A 20561-nucleotide genomic window follows, 5' to 3' on the forward strand; every position below is an offset into this window, starting at 1 on the left:
CATCTACTTTGTACTAATTTTGGTGGTAGTACACAACCCCTAAATCTGCAGACACCCTCTGTATGGTGCTCACAGCCTTTGGAAAGGGTCATGAAGCATCAGTATTCCTTGTTGATTCAGAGTCTTGGTGATGGGGCCTTAATTAACAGCTCTTAAGAGGTTATGGGAAAGAGATTTGAACCTGGTATTGGAGGGTGGAAAATATTTGTTTTAAATGTTAAAACTATGTCTAGGGATGCAAGGGTATGCCTTCTTCAGTTTAAGGGTTTGCATCGTTTCTACAGGACTCCCTCTAGATTGTTTAGGCTTGGTTTAAAAGACACACCTACCTGCTGGTGAGGTCAGTTGGAGAATGGAGACATAGCTCATGCTCTGTGGTTCTGAGCTGAGATTCAAGAATTTTATCTGTAAGAGTTTTAGATACTCAAATTACATTCTGCCCTAGACTATGTATATTGGGTGATGGGGCAGTTATTAAAGTGGCAAATATACAAAAAGCTGGGTCTAAACTAGTGTAATGATTTGCAGACAGTTAATTCTTAAAGGATGGAAGTTAAAAGGAGCTCCCTCATTTCCAGAATGGTTCACCGAATTGCATTTGAAAAGATGTCATATAAACAGCTTGGTAGATTAGACGTCTATGGTAAGAAATGGGGAAAAACGTGACCTTTCTGGAAGGCTCTTAGTGGGAACCATGTGGAGAGAAACATGATTATGATTGAATTTGTCAGTTGTATCCTTTGTGGAATTATTTTTCTCTTTATTTGTTGTTTGTATTTTTGTATTAATCGTCTTGTTTGTGTAACTCAGGCTTTGACCACAGGGATATTTGTTGAGGGTCAGAGTGGGTGTTAAAAGTTGATTCTATGTATACATGTTTTGCTTTGTTCTGTTTCATTTGTTAAAATCAAAAAGTTTTAATCAGAAAAAGTCATATACACCTGGTATTTCATGAGGGAGAGGAAATAATGAGAGAATTTTCATTTTTGGGTGAACTATCGCTCCATATGTCCATAATGAGTTTCCCAACATTGGAGCATGCTTGAAGCTTCAAGATTGAAGTACCACCTTGCTAGACCTCACTGACCAAAAGAAGGCCACATAAAATGGGTAAAAGGAGCCTTAGTGGGTGTGTTCTTCCATTCAAATACAGTAGGACAGAATACATCAGAATGCAGGGGTCTCAAGAGAGATGAAATTACTTATTAATGTTGCTGTCAACTTGTCACGAGACAACCAAGATGCTTCAAAAGCGTCTGTCTGACGCATGTGTTCATAGACCAACAAGTCAGATTCAAGAATGTGCCCTGAGAACTGCCTTAAAGTATGCCTTTGACCTATTACCAGTGATAGGCTTAAGTACAATAACATGGAAATTCAATATATTGACCATCTAAAGCCGCTTTTTTTATTGTCTAATCAATGTGTTACTCATCTGCCACCATGTTATGTATTTTAATTATCTGAATTATGACGGTGTACAATTATTTCCCACAGGTAGCTAGATCAAACTCTTAAAAACAGACCGGAACAGAGGGAGTCACACGCTGATGAAATTGTCAACATCAGTTTATTTCATGGAAAATGAGTTTCACAACATGTAAACAGAGATATTGGTCCGGAAGGTTGTGATTACTAAAGCTCAGCTAATAGTAAAGCCAGTGATTACCAGTTTACAGCAAGTGTTTATTATGATGTGGAGAACTGTCAACACCAGAAAATAAACTTGATTCATAAAATGTTGCATGTAAACTGACTTTCATATTAAAAGAACAAAACTAACTACTGGCACTCTGTTTTGTAAATATTCCCTAAGAGAAACTTATTTTCAAATCTCTGATATCTACAATCTGCAATCCTCGCTTACGCTTGTGTATTTTTCTGGGTATCAATGTGGCAAATTGCACTCGTTAACGTAATTACTTATTTTACTATTTAAATGTGTTCCCAGAATTAGAACAAAGTCTTGTCTGGGGGTTTGCTCAACTTGACAGGATTTTGGAGCACTGTAAATAGACTGTTATGAGGTAATTAGCGATATTAAGTGTGCCATATTCCTTCAAGATTAAGAATTTTCAATTGTCAATTTGCATACCACAATAATCTAGCTGCCAACAAACTCTGCAGTCAGTCTCTTAAAGCCTCCAGTGAATCCAGACCATTACATCTACTGAAAATCAGGAATTCTTTCACTTCTTATCATCATGGTCCACATGATAATGTTAATTAGAATGAAACATGTTTGTGTGATGAGGCTTGTTAATACTCCCTTTAAAACAGTTAGCTACATAAGATTTCAGCCCAAGCTTTACATAACAATTTCCAAAAGGATTTTCTAAAAATGTGATAAGAATGACAGCCATTTAGCGAGTAAGAAAAGGGCTTGGTGCTTTAAGATTATAATTTTTAAGGTGACATTAACAGCCAAAACAGAACCACCATGCAATACGTTTGTCCTATATTCTCAATATCTATATCTATACAGTCTAAGAACACACACGCGTCTTATAATAAGTTAAATTTCACAAAATGTGCATGTTGGCTCTGTTAACACCTTATTCTTGCAATAGAGGTGGGATGGTCCATAAGGGCAGGTAAAAGGCAAGATTAAAACATGAAGGACTGTTCAGCTTCTTCTGTATTGAACTCTTAAAGGGGAAGTTTAGCAGCCCCCTACCGCACCAGCAAGGGTTACTGTGGTGTTGCTTTGAGGTTTGCTTTTATGCCGTTGACCCCCTCGTCTTCTGCCTCCAGACTTTGGCTGCAGAGGAAAAGAGGAAAAAGTTGTAAGATGATTGTTGAAGTCAAAACTTTACACTTAATACTGATATGGCAACAAACCAATAAAAGATATTCTCTCCAAGCTAATGCCGATAATTTGACTTTTAATCATTTTGGTCACATTTAAGCTTATTTTAAATGTACTAGTCCATGAATCAATAAATATACTATATTGTAAATATTTTGTTACAAGTTAATTGTTAATGAGCATCATTTGTATAAGTATTTACATTGATTTAGAGAAAACATGGTATAAAAATAGATACTGTCTCTTTAAGAAACCCAGCAGTTCTGTAAATGAGTGCATATTAACAAAAAGGACTTTCTTAACCTCATCTGTGCGATTCTGTGATGATAATTAAATGTTTATTTTTTTATTGTTTTTGATCAACAATTGACTTAAGAATATAAAGCAAGGGTCGGAAAACTTTTCACTAATGAGCTAATTTTTTTATTTTTGGTTGTGAACCATAGCACAAACTAATAATTTAAAAATTTTTAAAAATACAAATAATTCAATAAAATAAAATGTTTATTATGCCCATAGACTACTCGAAATAACAAAACAAATATGCAACAACTATTTATTTATTTAGATTTAAAGGGGTCATGACATGGGTTTTTTTATTGTATTATTATGTTCCCTTAGGTGCAATTATAGTATTAATATATTTTTTTTTAAGAAAAACGTTTAAAATCTAGTGATTTATGACCTTTTCCCACCCTGTTTCTCATCCTCTGATTCAAACAGTCTGTTTTGGGGGCGTTTTCCATTTAAGACTTCAGTGTTAACGCCCACTGTTATGATTGGCTAACGTCAGTGCCTATGTATCAATTATTGACGCTCCCAGCCAGAACAATATGCAAGTAAACTAAGTAAAAACACTGTGATTATTCATAATGAATGAAATTGCGCTTTAAAAAGTAGTTTAAAGTTTAAAATAGATTACTTACAGTTTGCGTCGTCGTTGTTCCCAGAATAGTCGGCACGGACTTATCTTTGAGCAACAGTTTTCTGGCAAAGCCAGCATCATATTGAGATTTGTTCTCAAAACAGTCATCCTTAAAATGTACAGAACAAACGCTTAAGTTAACACTGCCGTGACTGGGACGTCCGCAAAAATAAACTGCATCCATTTTTCCCTGACGTCTGGATCTTTCGGCAGCTTATTCAGAGGTTTTGTTTGACCACAGCCAGGAACAGCACATCTGTGTGGCATCGTAATTTTCCTGTGCACAAGTAGTCTCTGTCAGAGCTCGCTGTCCATCGACTGAACACTTGTGAGGCGACGGCGATACTGAAATGAGCGTAGTTGTCTTGCGCTTAAAGCGTAGTTATCTTGTGCTGGAGGCGGTCATATGCAAACGCTGGTACGTCACTTCTAACCGATCACGTCACTTCTAACCATGAATCCAGAACGAGCTGTATTTTGAGCTTGATTAAATAAATGATTCGTTTAGAATGGGGAGGACGTCTTAAAATATTAAACTTGCAGGACGTTTTAATGATACAAAGACCTCTTATATACCAAAAGATCAAGGCAAATTTGGTTTCTCATGTCATGACCCCTTTAAAGCCATGTCAGCAACCAGGCTATTCGCATGGCAAACAAAGGTTCATCAATAAATATTTACAATATTAGATAAGATTAACTCTGTATAAAAACGTTGTCTGATAGTTCCAAACATTTTACAGTTCAGTCAAATGTGCTTGATGGTCATAGGGGTTTGGCAAGGTATACATATGGGAACGTCTTCAACAGTCAGCAAAAACGCATGACTTAGTCTTGAATGGCCCAGTCGGCATCTGATAAACTCTATTTGGTCATGCCTTGATTTAAAATTTTGAGAGTAATTTCTTTGGACCCTGGGGTTTCTTTCATGTAATTTATTCCTGTTGCGCTTATTCCATTCTGATTGCCACTTATTGGTGATATAGGAGTTTATTAATGGCCATTACGTCAGAGGGTGGTATCAGACATTCCAAGATCTCCAAGTTTAATGCCTCTTTTGCAGCCATATTTGCTTTTTCATTTCCTGCCAGACCGATTTGTCCCAGCACCCAACAGAGGATAATGTTGAAATCCTTCTTCTGCAATCGATGTATTTTAGTCAAAATGTTTTAAGATTATGGGATGATCGGTCTCCATGGATTCAAGTGCTTGAAGCCAAGAGTTTGAGTCTGAAGCGATTCAAAAGTTTAATCCTTAAACTTTTTTTCTTGCTCAATGTTTTCCAGTGCCAGTAGTAGCGCTCGGGCCTCAGCTCTGGAGCTAGAGCTCTGTTCTGGAATATGTATGCCATATTGTTGATCTCCAATCACTACTGCTGCTGATACACTTATCCGTTTTGGATCCATCCGTGAATACTGTACTATGGAGTGGGAAACTACATTTTGGTTCCAAGAATTCCTGTTGATACATGTTGGGTAAGTAAGTGTTTCTGACTTTTTTTTAGTTGTGCCAATGCCATAATAATAGTTGGTTCTTCAAGGTCCAGGGGGGAACAGGCCAAAAATTATACGGTCTTATGTTGTCCAGTTTACTGTTTAAATTCTCCAAGTATGGTTTAATCCATATTCAAAAAGGTTTGATAGCTTTAGGTCTAGCTTCATACAGAACATTCTGGTTGGAATACTGGTGTAAAGGCCGGATTACTTAATTTGCTGAGTTTGACTCCATATTGTAAGGCCAGTTTCAGACCCCTTTCTGTATAAAGGCTTTGAATGGGACTTGTTCTGAAGGCTCCAAGAGCTAGATGTATTCTCTGACGGTGTATTGTGTCAAGTGTTCAAATGCATGACTTCCTTGCCTGGCCATACACAATACTCCCATAATCCATTCGGGATCGAATTAATGTTCTGTAGAGATGTAAAAGAACGGTAGTGTCCACATCCCATTTTGTATTGGCCAGGACTTTTAAAAAGTTTCCCAAATCATCTTCATATGTGGTATGCAAAATTCAAAGTAACATGTTGCCCTATGGAATTGAGTGCACGTGTTTGTGCAGGTCTCCATAAAATTACTTCATTTTACATTTGTTCATTTGTTCATTTTCCTAAGGGGCTGGGCGATATGCAAAAAATATTTTCACGATAATCACCTTAGAAAATATTGTAATGACTGATTATATAGACAAAACCCGTGCCGAGGGTCGGTGATTATTTTTGCTTTACTGATTTTGCTTTAAAATGTATTGAAACACGAAAAACACATTTCTAAATTAAAATTGCACTTTAAACTAAATAAAAAAAATAAAGTGATCAAAAAATCTTAATATAACCACCTCCCCAAATCCAAACATTTACCATCTCCAACGGCCCCATTTGTCATCACGCGAGCATCTGTCAACAACAGGCTAAAAATTACTAAGTCAACAAAAAGACAATTATAAATTTAAAGATAATAATAAACATAATAAATAAGCCTAATTAATTCCCTTGTGTTCCCAAATTAATGCTGCCAAATAGGTGTTCTTATCGAATGTATTTTTATTGCATTTTGGTACCAGTTTATGCTGGTAGGTTCAAGGTGTCGTATTATTTAATGATTTAATCACTTTTGTCTTTGTTTCTTTAATAGAAATATATATTTATATACATATAAAAAAAAGGAGTGATAACCTGTTTACCATCTCCTGTTTCACATTGTTTCAATTTGTCAAATTGTTATTAGCCCGACTCAACGTTTTTGGAGCGGGTTGCAATGATCTGATTTGTAATTACAGTACATTAAAAATAATAAAAATAATAATTAAATTCACAAGGTAAAACATCATATAATGTTTAATGTAGAGTTTTCAATATAGCAAAGGGTGAATATAATTTACAAATCACTCCTTTTTGTTTTTATCAGCATTTTTCTACTGTCCCAACTTTTTTTGGAATTGGGGTTGTATAATCATACGTTTCTTAAAACGTGCATCTTCGTGTCTAATTTCTCTCCAAAAAGTCTTACAGTTCACCCTCCACAGTGGGTGGAGAAAAAATTACCCCCCACTGCAAATTAAATATCTACATTTGGTGGGTGTTAATTTTAAACCTTGTTCACCAGGAGTAGACTGTATGATAAATTTGGGAGAAAGGAAATCAAAACTGACTTCAAAACAGTGTCAACAATTTTACAATCGCACCCACACTTTCTGCAGGAAAATTATCTCTAGAATGTTTTAAACAATCACGTGTTGGTGATTAACGAGACACCCGACGAGCCACTTGTTTTTAACAAAATGCCACAGTATTCCGACCCCTGCTATAAAGGATGTTAAAAGAGCTATTATTCAATTACAAATGGATTGCATGGATCTCGTCTTTGGATACACACTGAACAAGTAAACCAAACTTTTACTCTCAACATGCAGTGAAAGGATGCTGAATTTATACACTGGTGAGTGAAATCTGAACATTTACCAGCCAGTCATGTCTTTACTTAGACATTTTTATTAGAGTAGCGTGAAATTTGATCTCATATGCAAGTGATTCACTCGCCTTGTAGAAAGTTGCACATAAAGTGCTTTTGAAAAAATAAAAAAACGTTTTTTATCATGGAATTTAACAATCAATATCGCGATCACAAATGAAGATAACGATCCATTGGAAAATGTACAATCCTAGTGTATGTGTAACAGCACATGTTACAGTAAATTAAGTGATAACTAATTAGGAGCTGCTCACATTACACAGTATGTGTATTTTGTTCATTAGTATTACTCAGTACTTAGTCCACAATTACACAGCAACAACAGTTTGTTATCTAAAATGAGATCCATTTTTTAAGCCAAATTCCATTTAGAGCTTCCCATTTGACATGTAGAAAACGGTTTACAGCAAGTATTAAACACAGCCTCTCAAAATGAAATTCTGTGTTTACATGCTTGACCTACATGCATGTCTCAGTAAATTTGGGTAAAATAAGTGCCATGCTATCTTTATGCCATGTCTTTTCTATTTGTCAATACAACAGTCTTTGGTCAAATGTGAGACGGACAGATCCAAGTTTTTTCAGCCCTATAAACACAGCACAATTTCTATGAGGGGGTAATTGTGAGTCTATGAGCGAGTCATTTGAAATGGTTCCCTTTTTTACCTTGTTCTCTTTGTTGCCCACATTATTTTGAGGGTCTTCCTCCACCTCTGTCTGAAGCGGTTAAAAGTGTGAGAGAGAAGGGTAAATTAAAGCAAAATAGAGCAGTGTGTGGGCAAGGGATAGAGGGGTAGGAAAAATCATGTTGAAAAGAAACATGGTGGATTTCAAGGGATGAAAGAGAAACACAAGGACATGATGCAGGTGAAGAAAATGAAATATTGAACGTGACAATCGGAAGAAACATTTAAATGGTTGGGAGTGTGGGGAAAAAGTGATACAAAGTGATTAGATCGGACAGATGTGCACTGCTGTAAAACCACAGCAGAAAGAGAAACTGGCAATAGTTTTACATCTAAAGTTCATCCTAAATCCCTTTATTTCTTACAATCTGTACCTGTTGTGGTACATTGTGCGGAGTGGCTGGCACTCCTGTGGATGTGGTCTCCTCACTGAATGGTGCCACTCCATCCTCTCTCCTAGCTGGGGCTTTCTTTGTTGACTGCATCTTGATTTGTGGAGGTTTGGAGTTTGACGGCTGATTGTTTGTTGATAGGAGCAACTATAAGCCAGGAGAACAAAAGTGATTTAAACGGTCAAATAAGGGATAATGCAAAGTCAGTTGATCATTACTGCGTAATAAACCCTGACAGGACCTCAAAATTATTTACTTGCTTATCAAATCTGTAGGTAAATAAATGGCCATGAAATTGTATTATGCAAGAAAAAGACAACTGAGTGCTATGAGAGACATGAAGATAGAAACTGGGTTACTAGACTAGCAAAATAATTATGATTAAAAATTATTCCAGCATCCATTTCATAATCCTCATCTGCTTGGCAACCTCTTTAAAAACAATGCAACACTTTCATGCTTTTGGTCCTAACCTACACCCTTTTACAGGGTATCTGCAGGTTCGAAGGAATGAAATGCAAGACTTTTTAAGAATAAAAGAAAAATGTAAGACCACTTTCGCAATAAAAAAAAAACAATAAATAATTAATTAGCAGGTAAATGCAAAACCACTGAAGCTACTTGGATGTCTCTGGACATGTTTTTTTAAATATATTTTATTGTGCATTTGTGTTTCCTTTTTTTTAATAAGTTAATACAACATTAACACTTTATAGGAATTAATTATGAATGCATTTAGCCTGAAGTATGTAGCCTTTATTGTGACCCTCTTGTCACTTGATTCCAGCTAGACGTAATGCAATAGAACAATGCTTTGGCAATGTCACCTTATGTCTTACATGGACATGGTGGCAAAAACCATGCACAAAAAGTGTAAACTTTTAGTGGATTACATTGTTGAAAAATTTGTCCCAGGGCTCTCGTTGACTGCTGTGGCTTCAAGATCATCAACAGAGCTGACTGAACTGAGGAGATCATTTCAACTCACAACTTTGCAGCAAAAAGTTATAGCAAACATGATTACATGTTTGTTATTAACTCATTTCATTACAGTAATTGTATCGCTAAGAATATGTTTGTATTTATGATGGTTTTGTGTCATACTTTCGTTTAATCATCTAATCTGTCAAATCTAATGCAACAGTCAGTTGGAATAGACAGACCTTATTCACAGTAGCAACATGTTTGATTTTTAATGGGAATGGAAACAAGGCTGTGAGGGATAGACTCACATCTTTTCAATGGCACGAAAGGTATAAAGCTGTAAAAAGCTCCTAGATCCTATCTGATTTTCCACAACTCATGTTGTCTGGAGTTTTTTGTATACTGAATGTCTTTGAAAATATATTTTTTCAATGTTTTGTATGCGGAATAACCTTGAAAGAGTTTAAACTGCAGTACAGCCCACTGAAGAGACTATAAGTCTATCCTGCACAGTTTCGTTGTCATTCCCATTTAAAATCAAAGATGGCACTGCTGTGAATAGTCTAGCATGTGCTGAAAATAACATTTATATATTTTTTTTCTTGGCAGATACAAATACTTTAACAGGTAGTTAAAGGGCAGTTCATTTGAAAATATAATTTCTGTCATCACTGCTCACCCTTAAGTCTGAATGAGTTTTTCTCTGCCGTAGAACAAAAAATTAGATGTTAAGCAAAACTTTTAGTCTCAGTCACCATTCACGGTCACTGCATCTTGTTTTTCCTTCAGTGTAAGAGAATGGTGACTGAAACTCCCTAATATCTCCTTTTGATATCCACTGAAATAAGAAAATAATACAGGTTTGCAACAGCAAGAAGATGAGTGATGGCAATTTTAATTTTTGTGTGAAATATTAATTCAAAACTCGTCAGTTACCTTAAAAATGGCTGTTTAAAGTTGACAATATGTATTGAAAATATTAACAGATTCAATTATGAAAGAGAACTGTGCTGCATAATTAGTTATGATGTATATTGAAAAAAGATTACTTAAACATTAAACATAGATAATGTATATTATTTATATTATATAATTATATTATTATTGTTTTGTAAATTATTAAAAAAAAATCAAACTGACTGATTCAGATGGTAGAGAGAATACCTGTATATGTAAGATCTAGAGAGATATAACAGGTGTAACTCTGCAGCTGAGTAGTTCTGTTAGCTTTACAATTATCGTGAAAGGCGCCGAAAAACAGCTCCAACTTCGAGCGCTTTCAAATTACAACGTTGACAGCTTTGTGGAATATAAGCAGGAGCGATAATGCGCATTGCTTGCTTACAGAGATGCAGAATAACACCATTTGCATTTCGGATTAACAGGTTTTTGGAGGTTTATACATGTGTAACATCGTAAGTTCAGTAAAAATGTGCTTCCCTGCATGCACTCACACTAAACTTAAGCGTCAGCTGCTAAATGATGGATGCACGAGAGAGCGAGAGAGAGAGGATTTTAACTTGCGCAGATTCTGCTGTTTTAAGCATCTCCTCTTTTCACACCCCAAAATGTAAGACCTCAGCAAACAAAATGTAAGATTTCTTTAAATTTAAAAAATACTTTTTAAAGGACCAGCGGTACTCTGTTTAGACCCCATGAAGCTGACCTTTGTGATGGTGCCCACAGCCTTAGTCCTCCCTTCTCTGAAGACTAGTCTCTGGTCTATGTGCAGGTACTCTGGAGTTTTAATGAAGCGGAAGTGTACGGTAGCTTTGTCTCCTGTGCGTAAGCAGTCACTTGTCATAGACAGGATAGTGGCTGTCTGCCTGATGCTGCCGCAGTGCACTATGCGAAGAAAGAGAAAAGCGAGACAGATGGTAAGCAGGATTTCGTAAGATATAGGGTGCATTTCATTTCTAAAATTGAGCATCCTTGTTTCCTTTTCTTGCATCCTAGACCCCCTTTTAGAAAACTAGGAAAAGATGCAAGCAAAGGAAAGAGGATGAAGGAATCGAAGCAAGATATATTTGTAAAATGGAATGTCCTTGCTCACACGTCACTTCAGAGCACCACTGCCTCTGTGCAGCTGGATTACTCCAGAGCATTTGCCGTTATGTTGTTGAAACTTGATTTATTGATAATTTCATAACAAAACATAATAATTCAAGATTCACTTTTATATGGTTTACTTTTTTATGGTTTATTTAAACTGCAAAGATGAAACTTGAATTAAAATGTTTGTGTCAGATTTAAATGGGGAAGAGAATTGAGTTTGTCAGGTGCTTCAAGAAAAAAGTCAGCATCCTCGGAAAGATTCCTCTGTCCGAGCGGTGCATTTAGAGAACTGATACTTCCTTAATGATGCCGGTTTTCAGGTCACGGCCTCGAGGACGAAGTAGCGAGGATTCACAATTTAAGAAATGAGAAGCACCCCTGATTGCAATCTCTTGAATTCTCAGATGTTCAAAATGAGTGAGACACTGAGAGAGCGTTTGCATCTCACCCATGGCCTGATATCTAGGGGAGATGGTCGTCGGGTGATGTAAAACTAGTATCTCGGCCTCAAACTCCCAATATGCCTGTGGGTTTAATCTTGGTGACACCATGACCATGCCCTTCCTTATTGACGAGCGTTTAATCTGAAACAGAGTAATAAGAAGGGAAAGGGGTTGAAATGAACAGCAAGACATGAAACATAATTAGCAAGTCAACTTGAAACATTAGCAGGTAAATACAACTCTTTGTAACCTATTTTACTTTCTTAATCTTTCATACTTCAGAGTGGAACAGAATATTCAAAAGACAAAAATTGTATTTGGAATAACATGCAGAGTAAGACCAGGAATGAGCATTAAGAGAGTAAACAAGGTAATTTTTTTTGTTTTGATTGCAGGTTCAAACCCAAGTATGTACGTAGTGTTCCAGAAACAAATACTAACCGGTTTTCTATAGTTATTGACAGAACAGAAATTAAGGCTTAAAATTACATTACAAAATACCTTTTTCAGAGCAAAGGAGGCTGTCTGGCCACCACGGACCTCTTTCACAGGCATCCTCTTGCGGTGAATAGACTTGACAGTGATGGGGAGGAAAGCACCCAAGGGGTCTGGTCCGAGAAGCAAAGTGTCATTCAGTCGAATCAGCCCATGTAACGTGGTCCCTGATACTACTGTCCCCACTCCCTGTCATACAGATCAGACTGTTGAGAAAGGGGAGAAATATAACATGTATAAATAGAGGGAGACAGACAGCATGCTTACTGGTACTGAATAGGTGTCATCTATCTGGAACTCGGCAGGTTCATGGTCTTTGAATGAGCTTCTGGAGGTGAGCAGGTTCAGGAACATCTTGAGTAGATCCATGTTCTCTCCTGTGACATTAGAGATCTGGAAGATGGGACAAATTCTACAAAACAAACAAATATACACATGGGTTTGGATTTTGCAGCACTACAATAGGATTCAGAACGATGGTATGACGTCATGTGCAAATGATCCAGCAGAAGTTCCTGTGTTCCTCTGAGAAGAAACATAGCATATAGTTCAAAGTTGGCAGGAGAGCAAAGAGAAGTGTGGACTGCAGGGCATTACCTCTCTGAACTAAAGTTGGATGCTGTGACAATGACATCATCTTTGTTCTGGACTAGCACAGGGATCTTTCTACAGCCTGGAGACTTTAAGATCTTCTGTAGGAGCTTCAAGGTCTCTGAAATATTAACACCTTTCTTTAGTATTTTTTCCATTATTTTGTGGTCAATACACAATGGAGATTTAACTTATATCTGTGGATACATGTTTCACCTTGAAGAATATTAGCTGGACACATGTCAATCTTAGTGACCACCACAAAGACAGGAACATTGAGGGCTAATGCCAAGCCGAGGTGCTCTTTGGTCATGCCAACAATTCCTGCATTACTTCCAATCTGTGACAGAAAGAGAATAGCTATGAAGGTCTCAGCATCTGATTGTTTGAGAATCATCAGTGCAAATAAAGAGGCATACACTTAGTTATAATCCCTATTGAGTGGTCCACCGTGGCAACATTTTAAGTCTTTCAAACAGTACGCAGTACTTCTTTTTGGCCACCATTTAAGGTAGTATCTTATATATCCTTTGTGGATAAGGCAATCCCATTTTTATCCAAAAATGAAGTTGAGTAAAAACATCTAGAAATATTTTATTCTGTCCTCAAGGAGCGCTAACCATGCAACATGAGTGACAGTTAATGGAGTTGACCCATAAGAAATGTTTAAAATCATGAGATATGATTTATAAGGTTCCATTTAGGATAGGATGCTCCCTTAGAAGATAGCGGTCTAAGTAGACTTTCTTAATTTAACTTTTTCCTGAGGGGCTTACAGGGGAAACAGATTTTAGCTCGAAGTTGCTCTATAGCATTCACTAGTTTCGAAATTAGAATGCAGTCATTAAACAATTTTTACAACTGGTATTAATATGTGCGTTCACTTGATAATGGAAGTAATGCCCATATTTCACGTTAAGCATCACAGAAATATAGCATCATGTAGGAAAAGGTGGATAGTTTCTCCTCCTTACCATCAGCATACAGAAATCAGGTAGATGACCAGTCATTCCAAACACGGTGGTCTTTAGGTACTTCTCGTGGCCAGCAAGGTCAATAAAGGTGATGACTTTAGAAGACTTCTCGCAGATCTTGGTCCAGTCCAGGCAGCCCCCGTGACTGTCAGGTTTGTTGACTACCTGGCCCTCCTGGTCGAATCCCAGGATGTCGTTGCCCACGCTGCTGGTACGGCCACTCTCCATTTCATGCTTGTGCCTGAAGAGCTTCTGTCGTGCAAAGCCACGGCCATTATCTAACTCTCCATGAGTCAGCACACCCAGGAGAGTGCTCTTACCTGCGTCAACATTCCCCACTACAGCCACCCTGAGAGAGAGAGAGAGACCATCATGACTGAATCAGCAGTGCAGGATGGCTACTTGAAACATCATAAAAGGTAAAGATTCTTTAAAGACTTAGAAGACACATTAACAATGTGCCTTTAAAATAATGTTTCAGGTTCAAGCTTTTTCACCAGCATTTGTGGCATAATGTAAAATGCTACCATAGAAAATAAATGACTCTCCTTCAAATATATATATAGCAAAAATCACAATTCCAGCCACTTAATTACACTTAAAATGAAGTTAAACAGGGCAATGCAATATACATTCAAATAAACACTATTAAAAATAGTGTGACAGAATTGCTTACTAACCGTGTCTGCAAAGTTATAGGCTATTGGAAATTTCATTGATGAAACTCATTTCATGACTACATAATTTTCACATAATGGGGGGAATTCACCAATAACTAATCGCACCCTGTAAAAGCGGCTGTTATTTTCACAGGCTGGTTTAGTACCCAATTCACTAATGAGTGTTAATACCTGGCATATGTCCAGATGTGCATTTAGTCAAGTGACATTTCTGCATGTTAAAGAGATGATTCAGGTGTCTGGATCACAGTGGACAGTGATACTGTTCAGTCCCACCAAAGTCTGTCAGATAACTGTGCTCTGCTGCGTCCTACATTGTAAAGAGCTCAAAATTTAGGATTATGCAGATCAGGCAACGGTGCAAACATGCCCACAAAATCACTGCTGAACACACTTTGCATGCGCAATGTGAACAGACTATTCCAATCTTGCATGCCAATTTTGATCTATTAATAACGGAGGATGCAGCAGACCAGTTAGCTAACACACTTTAGCAGGACTGAGCAGTAAATCGGACCACTGTGATCCAGACACCTGAATCATCTCTTTAACATGCACAAAGTATGCTTGACTACAGGCACATCTGGACATGCCAGCTTATAATGCTCTTCTCTACCTTTGATCATTATTTGATTAATTACTGCTGATATGATCAATAGAAAATGTACACAAACATCTCTTTCAATAAAATAGATTTTACTGCCTGCTTTCATCTGGCGGTAATAGTGCTATGCACTCACCTAACCTCCAGGAAGTCGGCCTCTCCTACTCTGCGGCGAATAAGGTAATCTCTAACCTGGCCACCAGCCTCAGTGCGCTCCCTCAAAAGGATGAGGTCTGCCTCTATCTGCTCACACATGGACCTCACTGTGGCAACAGATGCCTGCATGTCACTCTCATTCAGACCATAGTCCCCTCCATCTGAGAGTGAGATAGAAACATGCTGGTGTGTTTTCATGAAAAACTCAAATCTCACAGGACCCATCTCAGAGTTTACAGTGTCCATGGTCTTACCTGAACCCACTCCCACAACATAAATGGTCTCCCCGCAGCCCTCATCCATCCTCTCACGCAGCTGCCGTAGTAACGAGTCATACTGTTCCCCATTGGGACTGACCAAGGCTAACTTTGAAACATAAAAAAGAATAGTACTTGTTACTTAAAAGTTTAAGTATACTATACAGATTGATTGTGCAACAGAGAATTTGTTAATTTTGTTTGTTTTAGAGGTGCAAATGGTAAGGTGGTATGAGATGTATTCCAGGTGAAAATGTGTACATGAATCTGGCTGTTGTCTTTTTTGAATAGCTTGATAAAAAGTCATGCTCAGTTCTCAGTATGATAGATATGCTTTGTTGTCGTTTGTGGGAAACATCCTGCAGTGCAGAAGTATCTTAATAAAATTATAGACAACAAATTTTAATAAAGAATTATTAGACTAGTTCTGGTCGTGAATGACTGCTTTTGGTTACATTTACTTTTACATTTATTCATTTGGCAGACACTTTTATCCAAAGCGACTTACAAAAGAGGAAAACATAAGCAAATCATCTTAAGGAGACAGTGGTATGAAACGTGCCATACTAAAAGCAATTACTTAAAAGATAGTCATTTGGCTACTACAGGCCATTTACAGGCACAAAAGCGTAAATGGAGGAATGGTCATTGAACGAATCAATGGCGAATATGAACAAATCTTTTTGGTGAACAACAGAATCAGAAGACTCAAGTTACAGAAGGGCAAAGTCACTTGGAATCAAATAATAATAATTTTAAAAAATGTAATTCGCAGCCTGGCATTAGCATAATTACGGAAGTTAACTCTAAAGTTTTATTAGCATGTAGTGTGGGAATTCCAGATCGGATTTATCTCCGTTTGGCAGAGACACATTCCTGTGGTCGAGTGTAAATGGAATGTGCAATCCAATTATTACAAATGCATGAAGTGTTAATTCCCCCAGTCTGACACCTAGTGGCACGGATGATTCACACAAAAACAAAACACTTCAGTTTCCAACACCATATTAAACAATGATTAATTTATTTTCCAGGCAAAGTGTCCAGTAACCGGAAGGTTACCAAAACAATGTGAAACATGTCCGTCCCCATGAAGTGATCCACTCCATGTCAAATAAAACAGCTTTTATTAGTCTACTGATATTACTAGAGTCTTCATCTCATAAGTAATTAATAAAAAAAAAAAAAATGTAAGTTCCTATTAATTCCTTTGTGTACAGCTTTTTAATGAGGAAAAAAAAAAATACATAGTGCACTTTTAAACCTCTTTCTTTGTGTAACTTGCCTCATAAAGAGGCAAGTTACACCGTGTTAAAACTTTAACAATGACTAAAAGTTATCAAGTAATTTAATCTCCATTTCCTGGTTTCCTTTTCAATATATCTCCTCTGTCTCCCTCTCTCTAAAGGCAAATAACCTCAACCCAAATTTCATCAGGTACTGTAATGTCAGGTTGTCGTCTCTTCTTGATAACGTCCGCCTTTCATTCATTTGTTTAATGCAGAAATGCAATCTATAATCAGACTGCATTAAAGCTAAACCCACACACAGATGGATAAAGCACAAAGACATATTCGTATACCTCATTAATTTAGATGCATATGATACATACGACCCGATATATGTGTAAATATTGCAAAGACTAACTTAGCCTGCTTAGCTAAAGATAGCTTCACAGTTGTAGGATCACAATAATCTTAGCTCGTATACGTATTAAATCTTACAATTCAAATATAGCGATATAAATAGTCATTTCGAAGTGCAATGCGATATTGCAGATATAAATGCGATAACTGAGCCTGTCAAGCTTGACTCTGTATAAGGCCTACCTTGCTACAGAAGTCTATGCCGTGTTCCAGGGTCTCGCCGTTGAACATCTCCCCGTCCTCGAAGCACTCTGACCCGTCATCATCGCCGCATCCCCGGACTGGAGCAAACATGCTAGCGGGGACAACAACAGACTCTGACAACCCCAAGGTCCCATCATTAAAACCCGGCTCCGTCGTCGTTAACGATGCCATCTCTCGAGCAGCAGTTTTTAAGATTAAGCTAAAACAACTTTAAAACGATGCCGCTTTAGGGGTAACAATTGCAAGCTGATACAGCACAAACACTTGTGAATTCACATTCAGACTGTAACGCCGCTCACCACTAGTCTAAAACCTGCTGCGCCGAGAAGATAAACAAGATTCACTACGTATTGCTGGCATCTATATAACAGTGTAAGCTGATAATAGTGGAAACATTGAACTTAAAATCATTCTCTTGTGGTGTTTCAAGTGTTCGTTTAAAATGTTAAGCAAATTAGTCATATGTGTTCTCATCTCCTTGTGAATTATTCAACAGCATTCCCATCCAACCATGTTCTTCCTAATCCAAATCGCATGTGTCACTATCCAATGAAAGTTATTGCGCGGTGCATGTCATTACAAATGTGACGCAACATTTATTGGCAAAGTTGCAAAGTTTATTTCGATGTAATCGATGATAGAAACCAGAACAACTTATCTTTACGTTAGTACAAATGTTCATTGTGCAGTTACTAATCATGCATTTGTCAGTGGACCACAGAATTTATTAAAGGAATAGTTTACACAAAAATGAAAATTCTCTTATCTTTTATTCACCCTAATGCCATCCCAGATGTGTATGACTTTCTTTCTTCTTCAGAACACAAACATTGTTTTTAAAAGAATACCTCAGTTCTTTTGTTCCATACAATGCAAGTGAATGGTGATCAGACATAAAGAAAACATAAACGTTTCAGCCAGGTCTCATAAGCAACCAAATTGACCCGGTTGCTAGGGAGGGTAGAGTCACATGGGGTAACCTCCTCGTGGTCGTAATTAGTGGTTCTCGCTCTCAATGAGGCACGTGGTAAGTTGTGCGTGGATCATGGAGAGTAGCATGAGTCTCCACATGCTGTGAGTCTCCGTGGTGTCATGCACAGTGAGCCACGTGATAAGATGTGTGGATTGACGTCTCAGAAGCGGAGACAACTTAGACTTGTCCTCCGCCAGTAGTAACCACACCACCACAAGGACCTACTAAGTGGGAATCAGGCATTACATATTGGGAGAAAAGGGGAGAAAAAAAGTAATTAATATGACTCCAGTGTTTAAATCTGTGATATAATACTTGTAGGTGAGAAACAGAACAATATTTAAATCCGTTTTTTATTCTAAATCTCCACTTTAACTTCCAGGTGTGAAAGTGGAACTAAACAGGCTTTCAGATGTAAACTTTAAAGTGTACATTGCAGTTAAAAATTTTATTTGTATCTGTTTCAAACCCACACCTATTATATCACTTAAATGGATTTAACCAATGGGTTATGAATTACTTCTATGTTTCTTTTATGTGATTTTTGGAGCTACAAAGGACTGAAAGGTAAAAATCTTTGTTTGACTTTCTTTTTTCAGGAGAACACACACACATATGGGATGGCATGAGGGTGAGTAAATTTACATTTACATTTATGCATTTGGCAGACGCTTTTATCCAAAGCGACTTACAGTGCAATTATTACAGGGACAATCCCCCGGAACAACCTGGAGTTAAGTGCCTTGCTCAAGGACACAATGGTGGAGGCCGTGGGGTTCGAACCAGCAACCTTCTGATTAACAGCCCTATGGTACGGTTAGCCACTACGCCACCACCACTCCGAGTAAATGATGAGAGAATCTTCCTTTTTGGGTGAACTGTTCCTTTAAAGAAGTATCATACACCTCGGTCACACCTGTACCAACATTTGTAATTACAAAACAGGATTATCAAGAATATTACATTATGTTACACTAGATTATCCTGTTTGTGTAATGGTTGTCTAATTAGATGCAGAGAAACCAAATGGGTGCCATGGATGGAACTAGGCCATTCTATAAAATGCTAAGCCGAAGTGGCATTTGAGCAATATGCCAATTGCTTTAGCCAATAATCAGTTCTATCACTGTGGTAGAAACTGACGTCAATCTAAACTACATTAAGTTGTTTCACCTCTTTTAGATGGGATTTAATTCTCTTTTGTGCCCCAGATTGTCAAAGTCTTATAATACAAATGTATATCAAAACGATTTTAGATTAGAAAAGGAGATTCAATTCCCAAAAAGTAATTGAGAAGTTTCTGGATCTAGAAAGGCTCCTTTCAAGCACAGCAGAAAGCTAGATTACTGGACTCAGTTCACCAAACACAACAATATAGATGAATATATGTATAATGTATAGGTGTTTAATTTTTAGGTCATTGCTGCTTTTTACAGTAGACTGCAAATGGAGATATGATCAGTTACTCAAAGCCAGTGGGATGACGAGAGCAAAAATGTGCAATGTAAGAATTTCAGGAGAACTGGTCATGAAGCATCAATTTGCATGTAGTCAAGAGGTCATTAGCAAATAATGGGTAATGAGTTGGAGTAATCCAACCCAGTTCAGCTCAAGTTTGAAAAAGCTACAGGCAATATGTTCACAAATTATCCAGGTCTCAGTATGAGCCAAGAAACTAAGAGACAATGTGCTAGCACTGGCAGAATGAAGTCACAGCATACACACCATTCTATAATACTTTCAACAGAGTTCCAAAGGGTTGGCGAGGTGCTGCAGTGATTGGGTCTCTGAAAACAATAAGGAAAGAAACAGACTGGAACAATGGAAAGAGAACAATATTTTGTCTGACACACTTAGTAAAAAGTGCTCTGTAAGCATAGTTTTGTAGGACAAAGGCTGGTGAATCGTGGTGTGACTTTGTCTGATGGGACCACTGAAGAAGACATGGATGATACACAGTTCTAAGTAAGCTGACTAAACCTAAGGATACTTTTTATTTTTTTTTTAACTTGTATGAAGTCTTGTCATGAGAGTAGTCATATTAAAACACTATAAAAAACATCCACATTAGTTCAAACAGGGAAAAAATACCTTGATTGCAAGCAACATTTTTTATAATTCTCTTGCTATTTCATTTTAATAGAGCACTAGATTTGAGAGATTCCACCCTTTTAACAAACAAGTTACAAGTCTAAAAGAGCAAAGCATGCCACAGTTATTATATGGTGATTCAAATAACTCAGGGAAACACAAGAGAAACATTCAGGATCATTGTGTCAGTC

At 37.4% G+C, this 20561-nt stretch overlaps 1 protein-coding gene across 2 annotated transcripts; it reads right to left on the reverse strand.

The window, feature by feature from the left end:
* Positions 1-1564: 1564 nt before the first annotated feature.
* gtpbp1 (GTP binding protein 1) lies at positions 1565-18038 on the reverse strand. 2 transcript variants are annotated; one of them, XM_052131571.1, is made up of 13 exons: positions 17286-18038; positions 15454-15565; positions 15180-15360; positions 13760-14108; positions 13002-13125; positions 12792-12906; positions 12462-12606; positions 12201-12383; positions 11705-11840; positions 10868-11046; positions 8260-8424; positions 7866-7916; positions 1565-2761 (listed from the first exon to the last, which is right to left on the reverse strand). In XM_052131571.1, exons 1-13 carry the CDS (start codon positions 17475-17477, stop codon positions 2663-2665), a joined length of 2031 nt encoding a protein of 676 aa, XP_051987531.1. In that variant the 5' UTR covers positions 17478-18038; the 3' UTR covers positions 1565-2662. The 2 variants fall into 2 exon arrangements, with proteins under 2 accessions (XP_051987531.1, XP_051987532.1); XM_052131572.1 differs by lacking the exon at positions 7866-7916.
* Between the last annotated feature and the right edge of the window lie 2523 nt (positions 18039-20561).

Source organism: Xyrauchen texanus, chromosome 8, assembly GCF_025860055.1.
Source record: "Xyrauchen texanus isolate HMW12.3.18 chromosome 8, RBS_HiC_50CHRs, whole genome shotgun sequence".
Taxonomy (NCBI): Eukaryota; Metazoa; Chordata; class Actinopteri; order Cypriniformes; family Catostomidae; genus Xyrauchen; species Xyrauchen texanus.